Source organism: Erythranthe guttata, chromosome 9, assembly GCF_056151865.1.
Source record: "Erythranthe guttata isolate IM_541 chromosome 9, IM_541, whole genome shotgun sequence".
In the NCBI taxonomy this organism is placed as follows: Eukaryota; Viridiplantae; Streptophyta; class Magnoliopsida; order Lamiales; family Phrymaceae; genus Erythranthe; species Erythranthe guttata.
Genome location: NC_142541.1, coordinates 16,759,503 through 16,773,409, shown reverse-complemented (window position 1 = coordinate 16,773,409; position 13,907 = coordinate 16,759,503). Strand labels below are relative to the sequence as shown.

The window sequence follows — 13,907 nt, the reverse complement described above, 5'->3', positions numbered from 1 at the left end:
CAGCTTGCACGCCCAACTTGGGCGTGCACTGCATGAATGGGCGCCCAAGTTGGGCGTTTACGCGTTTTGGGGGGTGTTTTTGGATTTTTGGAAAGTTTTGGGGTTTTAGTGAAATAAAGTGTTTTTTTGGGGGGTTTTGTTAGAAACCGCAAATAGCAATTTTCAAACCGCAAAAAGCAATTCCCTACTTTAATCTGCACCGACAACAACACAGTTTATTTTTAGATCTAATGAAAGAAAAAAAAATAAAAAAAATTAAGCTCAAAATATTGCTTACATGGTATAGTAGCAAATAAGCAAACTCAATAACTCCTTCCAGACAAAAAAACAATTCAAGAGTGCATTTTAAACACAACAACAACAAAAACAAAATACACTCCATAAGCAATAATACAACACTACTCCCTAACCTAGTAATATAAACCACCACACATCAAATGTGAAAGTGGAAGCATCAAACATGTTTCCACTCACACAACTATATATAGTAGTAACAATAAACCATTTTTCCTCTAATACAACACGAACACGAACGACTTAGTGAAATCTCAGCTGCCAACGTCTTTTATTTTGAAATAACAGCGATAATTGAATATAAAAATCAAGCTTTTTTAAAGATCAAGAAACACAAACTCTTCGATTGCAGCAACTTCACCGATCTTCTTGAGAGTCTCCTTGTCGGGTTCTTCGTCAACCCCGATTGCCATAACAGCCTTTGTCCTCTTCAAAGTCCTCCCCACACTCATAAAGCTAACATTCACATTACTCTCTCCAAGAATACTTCCGACTTGACCAATCATTCCAGGCTGGTCAACTTGTCGGCACAGTATCAGATTTCCCTCCAAACTCACATCAACGCTAAAGGGCCCCACACGTGTTAAATGGGGTACCCCGTACTTCACTTTCCCCTCAACACTTATGTTTCCGTTGTCCGATAACGCGCTGGCGAATTTCGAACCAACGTTACTTATCTGTACCTGAATTGACTCGATAGGGTTTTCTGGAGAAGAGTCAACAAAGACTCTCTCCTCACTTAATCGGAGGCCTTTCTGCTTGGCTATGAAGTCTGCATTTACAAGGTTAATGTGAGCGTCTGAAATCGGCTCGATTATGCCTTTTGTTATCATGGCTCGGAGAAGTCTGGTGTCTAGGTTGTCCGGATCCCGTGCTGAGCTGTACGCCACCTTAACTGATTGGATTCCACTTCCTCCGGCAACTAACTGTACAGCTAGTCTACCGAGTTTTTCAGCCAGAGCTACATAAGGAGCCAACTCAGACAAGACCTGATAAAAAATATTTGGAAATAGTGACATTTTTAGTGAGAGACATCATTTGTGAGAATATGAAAAGAAATGCTGTAGGCAAGCATTGATTTTACCTCGGGAGGAACCATTGGAGCATTTACAGCAGTTGCAGAAAGCTCTCCTCTGAGTGCACCGACAACTGCCTCTGCTATTTCAACTGCAACTCCTTCCTGAAATGATGGTAATAAGAGCATATATTAGCGTGACAAAAGTTTCAATACATGAACGATGGAGAATGGAATTGGTCAACTCGTACCTGTGCTTCCTTTGTGCTAGCTCCAAGATGTGGAGTAACTGTCACATTCTCGTGTTGCACTAATTTGCTATCTTGAGGCGGGGGTTCCACTGTGAACACATCAAGCGCTGCCTATAAATATCAAGATGAACAAAGATTTCAGTTTCAAAATTGAAATACCAAGATTACGTAATGTCAAACCAAAAGACATGAACAAACATTTCCAAATATTTGCAATCATTAGTGAAAACTAAATGGTCTCAAATGCAAAAGAAGGTGAACCTGGGCAACTATTCCGTTATCAAGGGCCCTCACTAAAGCATCTTCATCTATGACACCACCACGGGCAACGTTTATGATGCGCACTCCCTTCTTCATCTTTGCGAAAGTGTCATCATTAAGTATCTTGTTAGTTGCAGGGGTAAGAGGCATGTGGAGAGAAATGAAGTCTGCAGTGGAGATGGCTTGATCGAAAGAAACCAACTCAGCACCAAGAGCACGTGCTCTATCAGCTGGAGCATATGGGTCGTGGGCAATGACATGCATTCCAAGTCCTTTCGCACGTCTCGCGACTTCAGATCCAACTTTACCGAATCCCATTACAGCCAATGTCTTCCCAACCAGAGAAACACCAACGTATTTATTACGTTGCCATTTTCCTGTCAAAGAAAAAGCATCAGATACAAGAAATTATACGGAAACCAAGTCACCAAGGTTACGAGTATGTGATTCCTGAATAATATAGCAAGTTAACTGAAGTAACATAGAAATGTTAGACTATACAGCATTCAGGTACTATTAGTACTCTGCATTAATTTTCTATAATATATACTAAATACACTCTAAAATTCAGGGCAAACGTACATCTACAAAAGTATATTTTTCAATTTCTTCGAAGGCATGCTGCTCTATAACATCTGGCAAATTTATGAGTCTTTGCTAGTGATAAGAAACAATATCTCATCCGTTACCACATGCTATATATACTTCACATCGCCACCAGTATACCACTACACTAACCAGCAATAAACATTAAAAACACAAAAACCAGTTTCAAAACAAGATAAAGCCAACAATGCAAACCAACAATGATATTTACTTTAACAAGATTAGAAGATCAAACACCTTTCCTAAAGGGTATTGGGATCCGATTCAGAGAAGCTTTATGTTATACTACATATCTCCTGTAACCTAAGTTAAGATGAGCATACCACCACATTAGCAGAGAATAACCATTAAGAAAATCAGATCTCAGTTTTAAAACAAGGAAAACCCCAACACTGCAAATAAATATTATAATTGCTTTACCAATACAGAAGATCAAAGACCCACCCTAGAATATTCAATATCCGTGATCCGATTCAAGAAAGCTCTACGGGAAGAACAACTTAGCATTGGTTCTGCCTTGGCATTCAGATCTATACGATGTATCGTTTCACTAGGATCGTAGCTTTCTCCGTGGAGAGCACTATTGCATCCCAATCAATTATAAGATTATAGACCTCACTTAAAAAAAAAAAAAATCAGACGGTATTTCGTAAACATTAAAATCATCTAAATCAACGCCTAATATAAAGGAAGTGCAGCCACGAAAAGTCAGTTCTCGGGTGATTTCGCTTCTCCTTTTTTAAATTGCTCAACTAAACTCTGGATCTAGGGTTCAAACAAGATAGCTATATAATTACAACATAGACAGAGAAATAAGGTTATACCAGCTTTCATGGAAGCATCAGCCTGCGCAACATTCCTCGCCATACCAGCGAGCAAAGCAATTCCATGCTCCGCCGCCGCAATGGTGTTCGCCGTCGGCGCATTCACCACCAAGCACCCGAACTCCGTCGCCGCCTGCAGATCCACGTTGTCAATCCCAACTCCGGCGCGTCCGACCACCTTCAGCTTCCCCTTGGCAGCTTCAAACACCTGGCGGGTCACCTTCGTCCCACTCCGCACAATCAGCGCGTCGCACTCCGAGATCTTTGCGCACAAATCCTCCTGAGACAAGCTGTACAAACACTCAACGTTGCCGAAGCTCCGCAGCAGATCGAGCCCGGCTTCTCCGAGTTTCTCGGAGACGAGGATAGTAGGCTTCGTCGATTTGCCAACCGGTTCCGGATCCCGGGTCCTGGAAACAGATTCGGATGCCTCCGCCGTCTTGAGAACATTGATGGCCGTGGAGCTGCGGGAATTCGGATTCGTGAAATTGGTGGAGAAGGAGAGCTTCTGTAGAGAAATGGAGGAATTGGAGAAGGAGAGAGAGGTGGGGGAAGGATGTGAGTTTTTCTCCTGAGGCGGAAACGACGGCGTTTGGTTCGTGAGCTTGTTCGCGGCGGATGAAATGGAGGTGGCAGCCATGTTTCTCTCTCTAGCGTGTTTTTCTCTCTGTGTGAAGTGTGTGTTGTGTGTGTGTGTTTTTGTGCGTGAAAAAATGTTAGTGAGAGAGAGAGAGAGGAGACTTTTTGGAGAGGAAAATAAGAATAAGAGTGGACACAGAGATTTTTATGGAATGTCCTTACGTATAAATATGGTAAATATGCCAATTTGGCTGACGTCTCCTATTTACTTTTTATCTTATTTTATAATTATTTTATTTCAATTTAAAAAAAAAATATATATATAGGCTTTACTATACATTAAATTCAAATTCATTTTAGAATACTTATTTAAACAAACTCAATGAATTATCTTAATGAATTTAATTTTTTAATAAGTTTATGAACTACTAAATATATATTATAAAATACTACTAAAATGTTTGTAAGCCGGAACAAACGGCGACTAAAGCTAATAAAAAGTTATAATTAATTATTTAAATATTAAAAAACAAGCATTTGTGTGCATGATGTCGAGTTGGAGTGTGTTGACCCGACGATTTGGGACACTTTGTTCTAATAAATTTTAACAAATGACACTTTTGGCCCTTAATCATGGTAGGTAATGAGTTTTGACTATACTATTTCGACATGATTAAGGAATTGAAATGGGATCTGAAATTTTGGTGCGTGGGTGGGTAGGTTAAGTATTTTGTTAATTGTTTTTTATGTGTTAGTATTATTTATTTAAAGTTTTTTTTTCTAATTCCAAGATTTGTTGAAGGAGGTGGGTAGGCAGTTGTGTATATAATAAGCTCCAATAATTTGTAAAAGGGGTTGGTGGGAAAGCATTATTCCAACACAATTACTTAGGCAATGTTTGGAAGCGTTTTGTATCTTATTTTGATTTCATTTTGAGGAAATATGTTTTGGGGGAATAATTTGAGAATGAAAGTAATGTTTGTTTGTATTTTGGAAGGAGACAAAATACACTGTAGCAAGTCAAATCATGTTTAAAGGTGTTAGAAAAATGTATGTTTGAAGAAAAAAATTTAAAGGTGAAGTGATGTTTATTTGTTTTTTAGTGAAGACATTTTTTTACTGTAGCAGTCCAATCATTTTACTGTAGCAGTCACATCATGTCTGAAGGAGAGAAACTTTTGAAATTGTTTTGAGAAAATGATTTGAAAAGTGTAATAAATCCCATTTTGTTTTGGGGAAACAATGAAAACAAAATAAAAACGGTTCCAAACATACCCTTATCTTTTAATATATATGGCATATATTTTTAATGTAATTTCTAATGCATATATTATATATATATATATATATATATATATATATATATATATATATATATATATATATATATATATATATGATGAACACGATAGTTAATAAAATGATTATTTATGGTTAAAGGCCTTTTAACCGATGTTAGTTAGTTCATTTTGGGCCACTTAAGAATTGGGCTAGGAGGACTATTACTTACATTACATAGTCCAATTGGCTTAATTAATATTTCAAGATATATCGAAATGTTTAAATAAATTTAAAGAAATGATTATATGTTTTTAGCACTTAATTTTTTATTTATTTAAATGAGGTCTATAATTAATACTCGCCCCCAGTAGTGATCAAGTGGAAATTCTTGCATGAATGTGGACTGTTATATGCTGTAAATACATTCAAAGCTGCCAGTAGTGATCAAGTGGCTTCAAAACATTTAAAATTAAAACCAAGTATGGTGACCCTATACTCCTAATAAAGTTACTATATACTTTAATTTGAGATAGTTGCTTAAAAATATCTGAATATTCTCCAGTTTATTTGATGGATCCCCCTTTTTCTTTTTTCCTTTTTCTTTTTTCCTTTTTCTTTTTCCATTTCGATACTAATAAAGTGAAAATTGGGGCCACGTTCTTGATATTTCAGTCACGTGCATAATTAAATGCCTGTTGTATAATTTAATTGGGTAAATTACAAACACCCCCCCTGAGGTATGGTCAAATTACAAAACCCCCCCTCTTGTTTGGATAATTACATCTACCCCCTCAACTATGATTTTTTTCTTAGACCTCCACCTTTATGGTGCCAAATTCAACATAGTCATCTAGATTCCATGAAATGTGCTCTAGTTTGTACTCTTTTTGTGTAAAAAATACAGTTTTCGATGCACCACAAACTGATATATACAAGCTAAAAATCACATATTATGGTCATCTTGCTTCATAATGTAGAGTTTGAATTGGATAAAACGGGTACAAAAGTGATAATATTCCATATAATCTCAAAGATTCCACTAAATTTGATGAGTTGAGGGGGTGGTTGTAATTATCCAAACAAGAAGGGTGTTTTTGTAATTTGGCCATACCTCAGGGGGGTGTTTGTAATTTACCCTAATTTAATTTGATGGGCCGCATTTGGCACTCAACTAGCCAACAACCCCTTCTCATAATTTTATAATAGTTTGGGCTGCTGCTTATTATTTTTCTAAAGTCCAAACTACTATCTCATAATCTTTGGAAAAAAAGCATCAACTTTTTGCAAACTATTATCTGATTACTTTTCCAAACTACTATCATATCTATACAGAAATACTTACACTTGCATTGCATATCTATCCCATAAAGAAATACTAGCTAGCACTTGCGTATTGTATCGCATCATATATCGTAAACAAACACTAACACTTTTAATAACGAAAATCTTTCTATTGTAAAAGCTAACGAAATCTTGATCCCATGGCATCTCCAATATCACTGCACAAAGAAAAAAAAAGTTTGTGTCACAGATGAGATTGTTAAGGAAATAGCAACAATAAAAAATATATATATTCGGCAACAAATGAGATTTTTTTTTAATATCTTACCTCTAATACTGTTCAGGAGCTTTCTTAACTGCATTGTTGTCTATTTTGAATTGACCTTTATCTAGAACATATGACTCCCAGGGTTCAGGACCATACTTGTGCTCAGTTCCAATTTGTAGTTCTTCGAAAATACTCTTGCGGTCTTCAAGGCTAAAAATGATAAAATCATGAAACGAAAACTTCAGGTTCAATTCAGGGAAATCCTCTCTGATCGTGTACAAGGTCAAAAGGTCGGCTGGACCCAAAACTTCGGCCTTTTCCAAGTTAGTACATGAATTTAGGAGCTCAAGCGAGGCTGTTTCCGCATTATCTCTCTTCCCTTCGATCTTTTCGATAGCCATGTTAATCTGTTGCATTTCTCTTTTAAGCTTTACGACTTCCTCCTCCTTTGTAAGTCGGGCGTCATTGGAATCTTGAAAGAACTTCCTAAGGTCCTCCAGTTTTCGTTTGATTGCGTAACCACCCAAATCACCAAATTTCAATATATTCTCATGCATGCTCTCCCTCTCCTCTAGGACCTTAGTTTTTATTAAGTAAATTATCTCGTACATGACTTTCAACTGCTGTTCCATCCTTTTAAGTTTCAAATGTAGTTTCCTCAGATAAGATTCATAGAACAAACACTCATTTTGTTTGAGACGAATCTCGACCCAAAGCTCACTCGTCGGCTGACTCGGATCCATAGTATAAAATCAAAGATCCTAATTCCATGTCCAGAAAAAAAAAGCAAAGGAAGTCAAACAGAGGGTTTTAAAGTTTAGCACCTAAAACAAAGTTGGGATGTCACCTAAAACACGTAACTACTAGAAATCTAATCAAGCCAAAAGATCATTTGAAACGGTATACAAATGAAATGCACTATAATGCAAGAACATGCATTATAAAATTGGTGGATGGTTCTTACATAAATAGCATACATTAATGTTCTAGAAAAGATAGACAACATGGAACAGTTGTAATCTTCTCATGATTTGACATAAATACATAAATCCTGAAATAATAAAATTAAGAAGAATAAAGAAGTGATGCAAGTTTATTCTTGCAAATCAATGAAAACAGAGGTATTCAAGAGTGTACCCGGAAAGTAACTCAATTTCAATTTACCGTTATTTTTGCCGAGATGGAGGTGAACAAACATAAGGCGGATGTAGATACGCAAAACTCAAGAAAACGACAGCGGATACACAAGGTTTGTAATGAAACTTTTTTTTTTAGTGTATGCTGTGGTGGTTATAGTTATATTTATGCAGTTTCATATATTTGCTTACTATGATGCAGAGAACTGGGATCGAAGAGTTGCCTGATGATATTCTTGTTGCTATTTTGTCTTGTATGAGCATCAAAGATGCTGTTAGAACAAGTGTCCTATGTTCTAGATGGAGATATTTGTGGAAATTTATAACTGGGAAACTGGAATTTCATGAGAGGGATTTCGCCACAAATGAAGAGTTCATAGCCTTGGTGAATCGCGACCTCATTATGTACAACCGTCTTGATAGTTTGGTTATTCATTTTTGTAATACACGAAAAATTTCACGTAATGTTGTAGATAAATGGATATCTTCCGCCATGTTTAAGCAAGTAAAAAGATTTGAATTGGATTTTTCGGCTAATTGTGGCTTTGGTAGTAGTTATGAATTTCCTGGCACTGCTCATTTGTTAACAGAATTTGATGATGAGTGGGTCACCGTTTTATGTAATTTGAGATCTATTAAGGGCTCCTTAAGATACCTTAATGCTTTCCGCTCACTAAGATCCCTTAGATTAGTTTATGTCGATATAAAGGATGAGGTGGTTCAATATTTTCTAGACTCGTGTCCTTATATCGAACAGTTATGCATAAGGGGATCCAATGCTACAAAAGATCTCCGGGTTGTTGATCCATTGCCAAACTTGAAGGAATTTGAAATATCTGACTGTTGCAACCTCCAAACTCTGGTGATATCTGCCACAAATCTTGTCTCGTGTACATATCAAGGAAGAGAAATCAGTTTGCCGTTTAAGAAAACTCAAAATTGTTTCGAGCTAACTCTTGGTGGGGTATTTTGTAAGTCCTTCGTTTATCAACCTAATGAACACTCAAGCTATTCAACTCAACTGGTGAAGCTTGTATTGAATCTTCAAACTGAGGATGTTCAAAGAGAGGTAGGTGCATTACATAACTGAATAACCGATCTTAGCAATCACAATAATCACTGACATTTTTCATCCCCATTTTTGTTTCTTTTTTCCCCAGAGCCTTGAGAGAACAATCGTTCCTCCTGATTTTCATCAGTTTCAAGCTTTAAAGCAGCTGGAATTGAACATTGTGTCACAAGTTGGAAGAAGCCTTCTCTTTTTCACATCATTGATCGAGGCATCTCCTAATTTACACAAGTTTCAAATCAAGGTGAATGTTTCAACTTCATATTTTTTGTTGAATTTATTTCAAAGAAAGTTTTGCTCGAAAATGACTGGCTTGGCTATCAAACTTGATATATTTCCAGCTTTTGAACTATATAACTGACTGAGGCTTGGTCTAGTTTAGCTTCTTCTCCGGTTTAATTGACAGGAATTTAACTGTGCAACTGTAGAATTAGAACTCTATAGAACATTATCCAATAAAACAAAAAATCACCATTTTGCTTCAATAACAACTTTTCACCATGATTGAGAAAACTCTTCTCGGTTCAAGTGCTTTTATATTCTGGATTTAATTTAAAATTTACCATGTTTGCGTAACTCATATAGTCATCTATCATATTGTGCCCGGTGAAATGCTTATGGTACAGTTTCTTATTTTGTTGCCACGCGTTCGAACAACCATAAGTTGAACGTGGTAGAAACTGTGCTGCACTTGATATTTTGATAGTCAAACTTGCATGTCAGTTGAACTACTCGACTAAAATGAAAATTAACTTCCGTCTTGATTGACGGTTTAGAATCATAATTACAGGAATTAGTTCCTTTGCCTGTCGATATATAAATTCTCCTAAAAGAACCCTACTCTTACATATTGAGATATTTTTCATTGTCACAGATAGAGTACTTATTGACTCGCCCATCGGATTTCGATCATGAGGTACTTAATTCAACTCTAAATTATGTCATCTTCTCCGTCTCTCTCCCTCTCTTTAAATTTCCCTTGTAATTAGTACTCTGCTCTTGGTTGTGACAGATAAAAAGCATGATACCGTTTCCTGAAGTAAATCAAGAAGAGGCAAAGAGGTTTGATCATAAAAATCTCAAGGTTGTGAAAATGGCTGGGTACTGTGGGTGTGCAAGTGAAGAAAATTTCCTCGTGCATTTGCTTAAGAATTCCCCATCAATTCAGACAGTCGTTATGGATACAGACTGTGATTATTATTCCGATCATTGGAACAGCCACGTGGTCATGTATAGACTCAGAGAGAACGGGAAAAATCTGATGACCAAGGCCACGAGAGAGACAAACTCACGAATGGATAATCTGGCATTAACACGGTTTGACACCAAAAAACATGCACAGAAATTGCGGTCCAGTTTTCCATCAGAAATTAATTTTCTCATAACATAATATATATATTTATATATGTATGTATTAATAATTTATTATTTATCTTTTGAGACGTAGTTTTGAACCGGGGTTTGAGAAAGCATTGTCGGTCGTGTTGATGAACAGTACAACTGATCTCTTTTTTCCTTCAATGTAATGTTCTGAAGCTCCCTTTCCCTCTCGAACTTTAAATAAAATGTTTCCGTTGCCAAAAAAAATGTATACTACTTTCAGTGTGAAGAGAAGTAAAACAAAGGGTGCACAAAATTCACCATTATTCAAGAAATAGTTCATTTTAAAATGGGTTTCAGTAATTTTGTAAGCAAGCAAAATCACACCTCACGTTTTTCGCTAACAATAATTGAAATTTAAATTAATAACTGGGGTTTCTTGTGCGGGTGCATTGTTGATGATTTATAGTCCCTAACACTATAAATCATCAACAATGCACCCGCACCCTGAAAATATCATAGGAACGAATCCCTCTGCCAGAAACTCTGTTTTTTTTTTTTTTTCCTTTTTCAAGAACCTTATTTTTACCTATTTATCTTTGATATTGTGACAGATAGACTACTTGATGGCTGCCCAGCCGATCACGATGATTTGGTAATTAATTCTCAATTCTAATATCTGTCATTTTTTTTCTCTGAATGTCGTTTTAACAATTACTCTGCTCTTCTTTGTGACAGATAGCATTGAAAATGATGCCATTTCCTGACGTAACTTCAGTTGTGGCAAATACGTTTCGCCATGAAAATCTGAAGGTGTTTAAAATGGTTGGATATTGTGCTTCTGCAAATGAAGAAACGTTCCTTGTGCAATTGTTCAAAATCACCACATCACTCGAGAAGGTCTCTATTTGTACGGATTGCGACCATCCAGAAGACTACGTTGTCATGTATAGACTTAGACGAGACCGGAAAAATCTGATGACCAAAGCCATGAGAAAGACTAAGCCAATTAAGGATGGTGCAATGACACGAATTTACGCAAGAAAACGTGCCAAGAAATTGGAATCCAGGTTTCAATCGAAAAAATTAAAATTTATTATAACATAATATATATATATATATATATATATATATTATGTTACATATATTGTTCTGCAGTTTCCCTTCTTTCTTTCTAATGCTAATAACATTATACATCACTGACTTTGTCAAAAAGTTCGATAATCTGTGGAATATATAATATTTAAATTAAGAATATAGGATTAAGTTAAGATGATGCAATACTTACATACATGCTTTCATAAGCACAAAATCTTCTGCTGGTTTTTACTTTACTGTGTGAATGAAAATGTATACAAGTCTTCCTCTATTAGTTTATTTGTGATAAGTTGTGTCAAGAACTTGTTTGGATATTTCTTTGTCTTTTCTCAAGTTTCTTTCTACATTGTTAGTTAAATGGTATTAGATAAACTGACTCCATTTTATTTTTTTAATCGAGTGCTGACTCCGTCACTCGATTTACGTTTCGTAGCTCTTACGGTTAAAATTTTATGTCAGCTAGTTAGTTTTGTAAGACCCCATAATCACTAGCGGAGCCAGGATTTTAAGTCGTAAGGACCGAATGCATTAAAAAAATTATAGGAGGGAAAATTAATGCTAATATACACAATTTTTTTTATATATAAAATAATAGGGATTTGGAAATTGTTGAGGGGTCTTGGCCCCTTCCCTATATTGGCTATCCTACTTCCATAATGATTTTTTATATTGTTGATTAGGGCAAAATAATCTGTGAAAAGTCAACTTTTATTTTCCTTTTACACCTCTAATTATAAACTATATCCTCATAAATACCAACAGTATAAAATGACTCCCCATCTACTGAAATTGAAATTGATTTCAATAAATGTGTGATAATAGAGTAGCGATTTGTCATGATTTTGTAGGTATAAACTTTTTCAAAATACAAAAAGTCAACTCCGGTACATTTACGAATTTTCCTTTTTAGGGATTAAACATAATTATCTAGAAAAAATAATAATTATGTCCAAATTGAATCCAATTACCTTTAAGAAAAATACATTTTACTCTCTCCGTTCCTAAATAATTGTCACTTTTCACTTTTCACAAAGATTAAGAAACTCAATAAATATATCTTGATTTTAGAAAAATCATATAGAAATGACCAAAACAACTTTTATTATTTAATGATTTATAAGAGAAAATTAATTAATAGAGCTTCATTAATAAGGTTAAAACAAGAAAAATGCATTTAATGCAGTATTGGAAATCTAAAGTTAAAGATAATATGAAACAAAAATATTTTTTAAAAGAGACAGTTATTGTGGAACAGATGGAGTATTTTTTTTTTTTTTGAATTGGAATTGCATGGAAGAAGTCTTAGCCAGCAAATATCAAACAAAGGTTGACAATTGTGAAAACTCTTTCTATAAGCATTGTAATTAAATGCAAACAAACTTTATTATTTATTACTCCCTCCGTTCCCTATTAAGTGTCGTTTTTGGCTTTGCACAAGGATTAAGAAGCTCAATAAATGTGTCTTGATTTTAGCTAAAATATATTAGAAAGACTAAAACAACTTTGATTATTTAATGATGTGATAAAAGAGAGTTAATACTTATAGTTGAATTAATAAGGTTAAAACAGGAAAAAATGCATTTAATGCAGTATTAGAAATCTAAAGTGACAGATAATATGGAACAAAAATATTTTTAAAAAGAGACAGTTATTATGGAACAGAGGGAGTATTTATTAGTAATTAGCATTGCAATAATAAATACTAGTATTTTATAGATATTATGTCAAGCCGCCTATATTTTTCGGGAAAAGACACACAAAAAGTCAAGCTCATGTTAGAGATTTTAAGACTTTGGAGTATAATTTATCCTGATTTAAATTATTTATATTTTCTTTTTTATTATCTGAAAAATAATTTAATGAAGTACTTGAATGTGTAACACGGCAACACCCAATTATATTGTTCTTAATTAAACTTTGAGGTATATTGTCAATGAATTATCAACCTAGTCACATTTGACTCTCCTAGCTAAATTAATGTGACACTTACATAGTTACATGATAAAACAAACAAATGGATAAATAAATTATTGCGTCAATTAATATTCCCATGCCTTAATTAATGGACTGATATTGCTGACTAATCATAGATCAATAAATATATAATCACAGTAAGGATAATGCAGGTGTAAATTTACTATAATTATTTTGTATTTAATATTTAACAAATTCGATTAATTAATTAATAACAAATAAAGTACTGTACTTGAAATTACTTAGATTAAATTGAAACAAAATAAGCTGGGTTGGGTTTACATGTTTGGGATCAATAAAAATATAATAATATAATTGGACTTCTTGGAGGCCTTTTCATTATTGGGGCCTATTTAGAAGTCTTTTTTCCAAAATTAAATGTGGAAATTAATATTCTCGGAAAGAAATAATTTGTGGAAATTAATAAAGAGGCCACAGCGTAAGCAAACATGTGGAGAGCTGCAGAGGAAGGAAACCTGGAGTGTGGGGTCCAGATAACTAAAGGCAATTTCACTTAAATAAATTCTTCCGCGAGATACCCAATGTGTGTGTGTGTGTGTGTGTGTGTGTGTAAGCACACGCGGTACATTTAACGCTGTCACACACAAGTTGGGAGTATTCGTGTCCAGACTCAGTTATCAGCATCCTTC

The 13,907-nt window shown here is 35.0% G+C and overlaps 3 protein-coding genes across 4 annotated transcripts; 1 reads left to right on the top strand and 2 right to left on the bottom strand.

The window, feature by feature from the left end:
* Nucleotides 1-257: 257 nt before the first annotated feature.
* On the bottom strand, nt 258-4,074 carry LOC105975809 (D-3-phosphoglycerate dehydrogenase 3, chloroplastic). The gene is made up of 5 exons (XM_013001043.2): nt 3,252-4,074; nt 1,822-2,198; nt 1,561-1,671; nt 1,379-1,474; nt 258-1,283 (listed from the first exon to the last, which is right to left on the bottom strand). The coding sequence occupies exons 1-5, from the start codon at nt 3,889-3,891 to the stop codon at nt 612-614; spliced, it is 1,896 nt and encodes a 631-aa protein (XP_012856497.2). The 5' UTR covers nt 3,892-4,074; the 3' UTR covers nt 258-611.
* A 2,311-nt stretch (nt 4,075-6,385) lies between these two features.
* Nucleotides 6,386-7,818, bottom strand: LOC148768235 (uncharacterized). 2 transcript variants are annotated; one of them, XR_016033528.1, is made up of 3 exons: nt 7,798-7,818; nt 6,721-7,421; nt 6,386-6,610 (listed from the first exon to the last, which is right to left on the bottom strand). XR_016033528.1 is itself a non-coding variant. In XM_088823211.1 (3 exons), exons 2-3 carry the CDS (start codon nt 7,401-7,403, stop codon nt 6,608-6,610), a joined length of 657 nt encoding a protein of 218 aa, XP_088679337.1. In that variant the 5' UTR covers nt 7,404-7,421; nt 7,798-7,818; the 3' UTR covers nt 6,386-6,607. The 2 variants fall into 2 exon arrangements, 1 of the variants encoding a protein (XP_088679337.1); XM_088823211.1 differs by having other exon boundaries at nt 6,750-7,421.
* A 3-nt stretch (nt 7,819-7,821) lies between these two features.
* On the top strand, nt 7,822-10,440 carry LOC148768234 (F-box/FBD/LRR-repeat protein At4g00160-like). The gene is made up of 5 exons (XM_088823210.1): nt 7,822-7,909; nt 7,999-8,865; nt 8,957-9,109; nt 9,740-9,781; nt 9,878-10,440. The coding sequence occupies exons 1-5, from the start codon at nt 7,841-7,843 to the stop codon at nt 10,253-10,255; spliced, it is 1,509 nt and encodes a 502-aa protein (XP_088679336.1). The 5' UTR covers nt 7,822-7,840; the 3' UTR covers nt 10,256-10,440.
* The last annotated feature ends 3,467 nt before the right edge of the window (nt 10,441-13,907 follow it).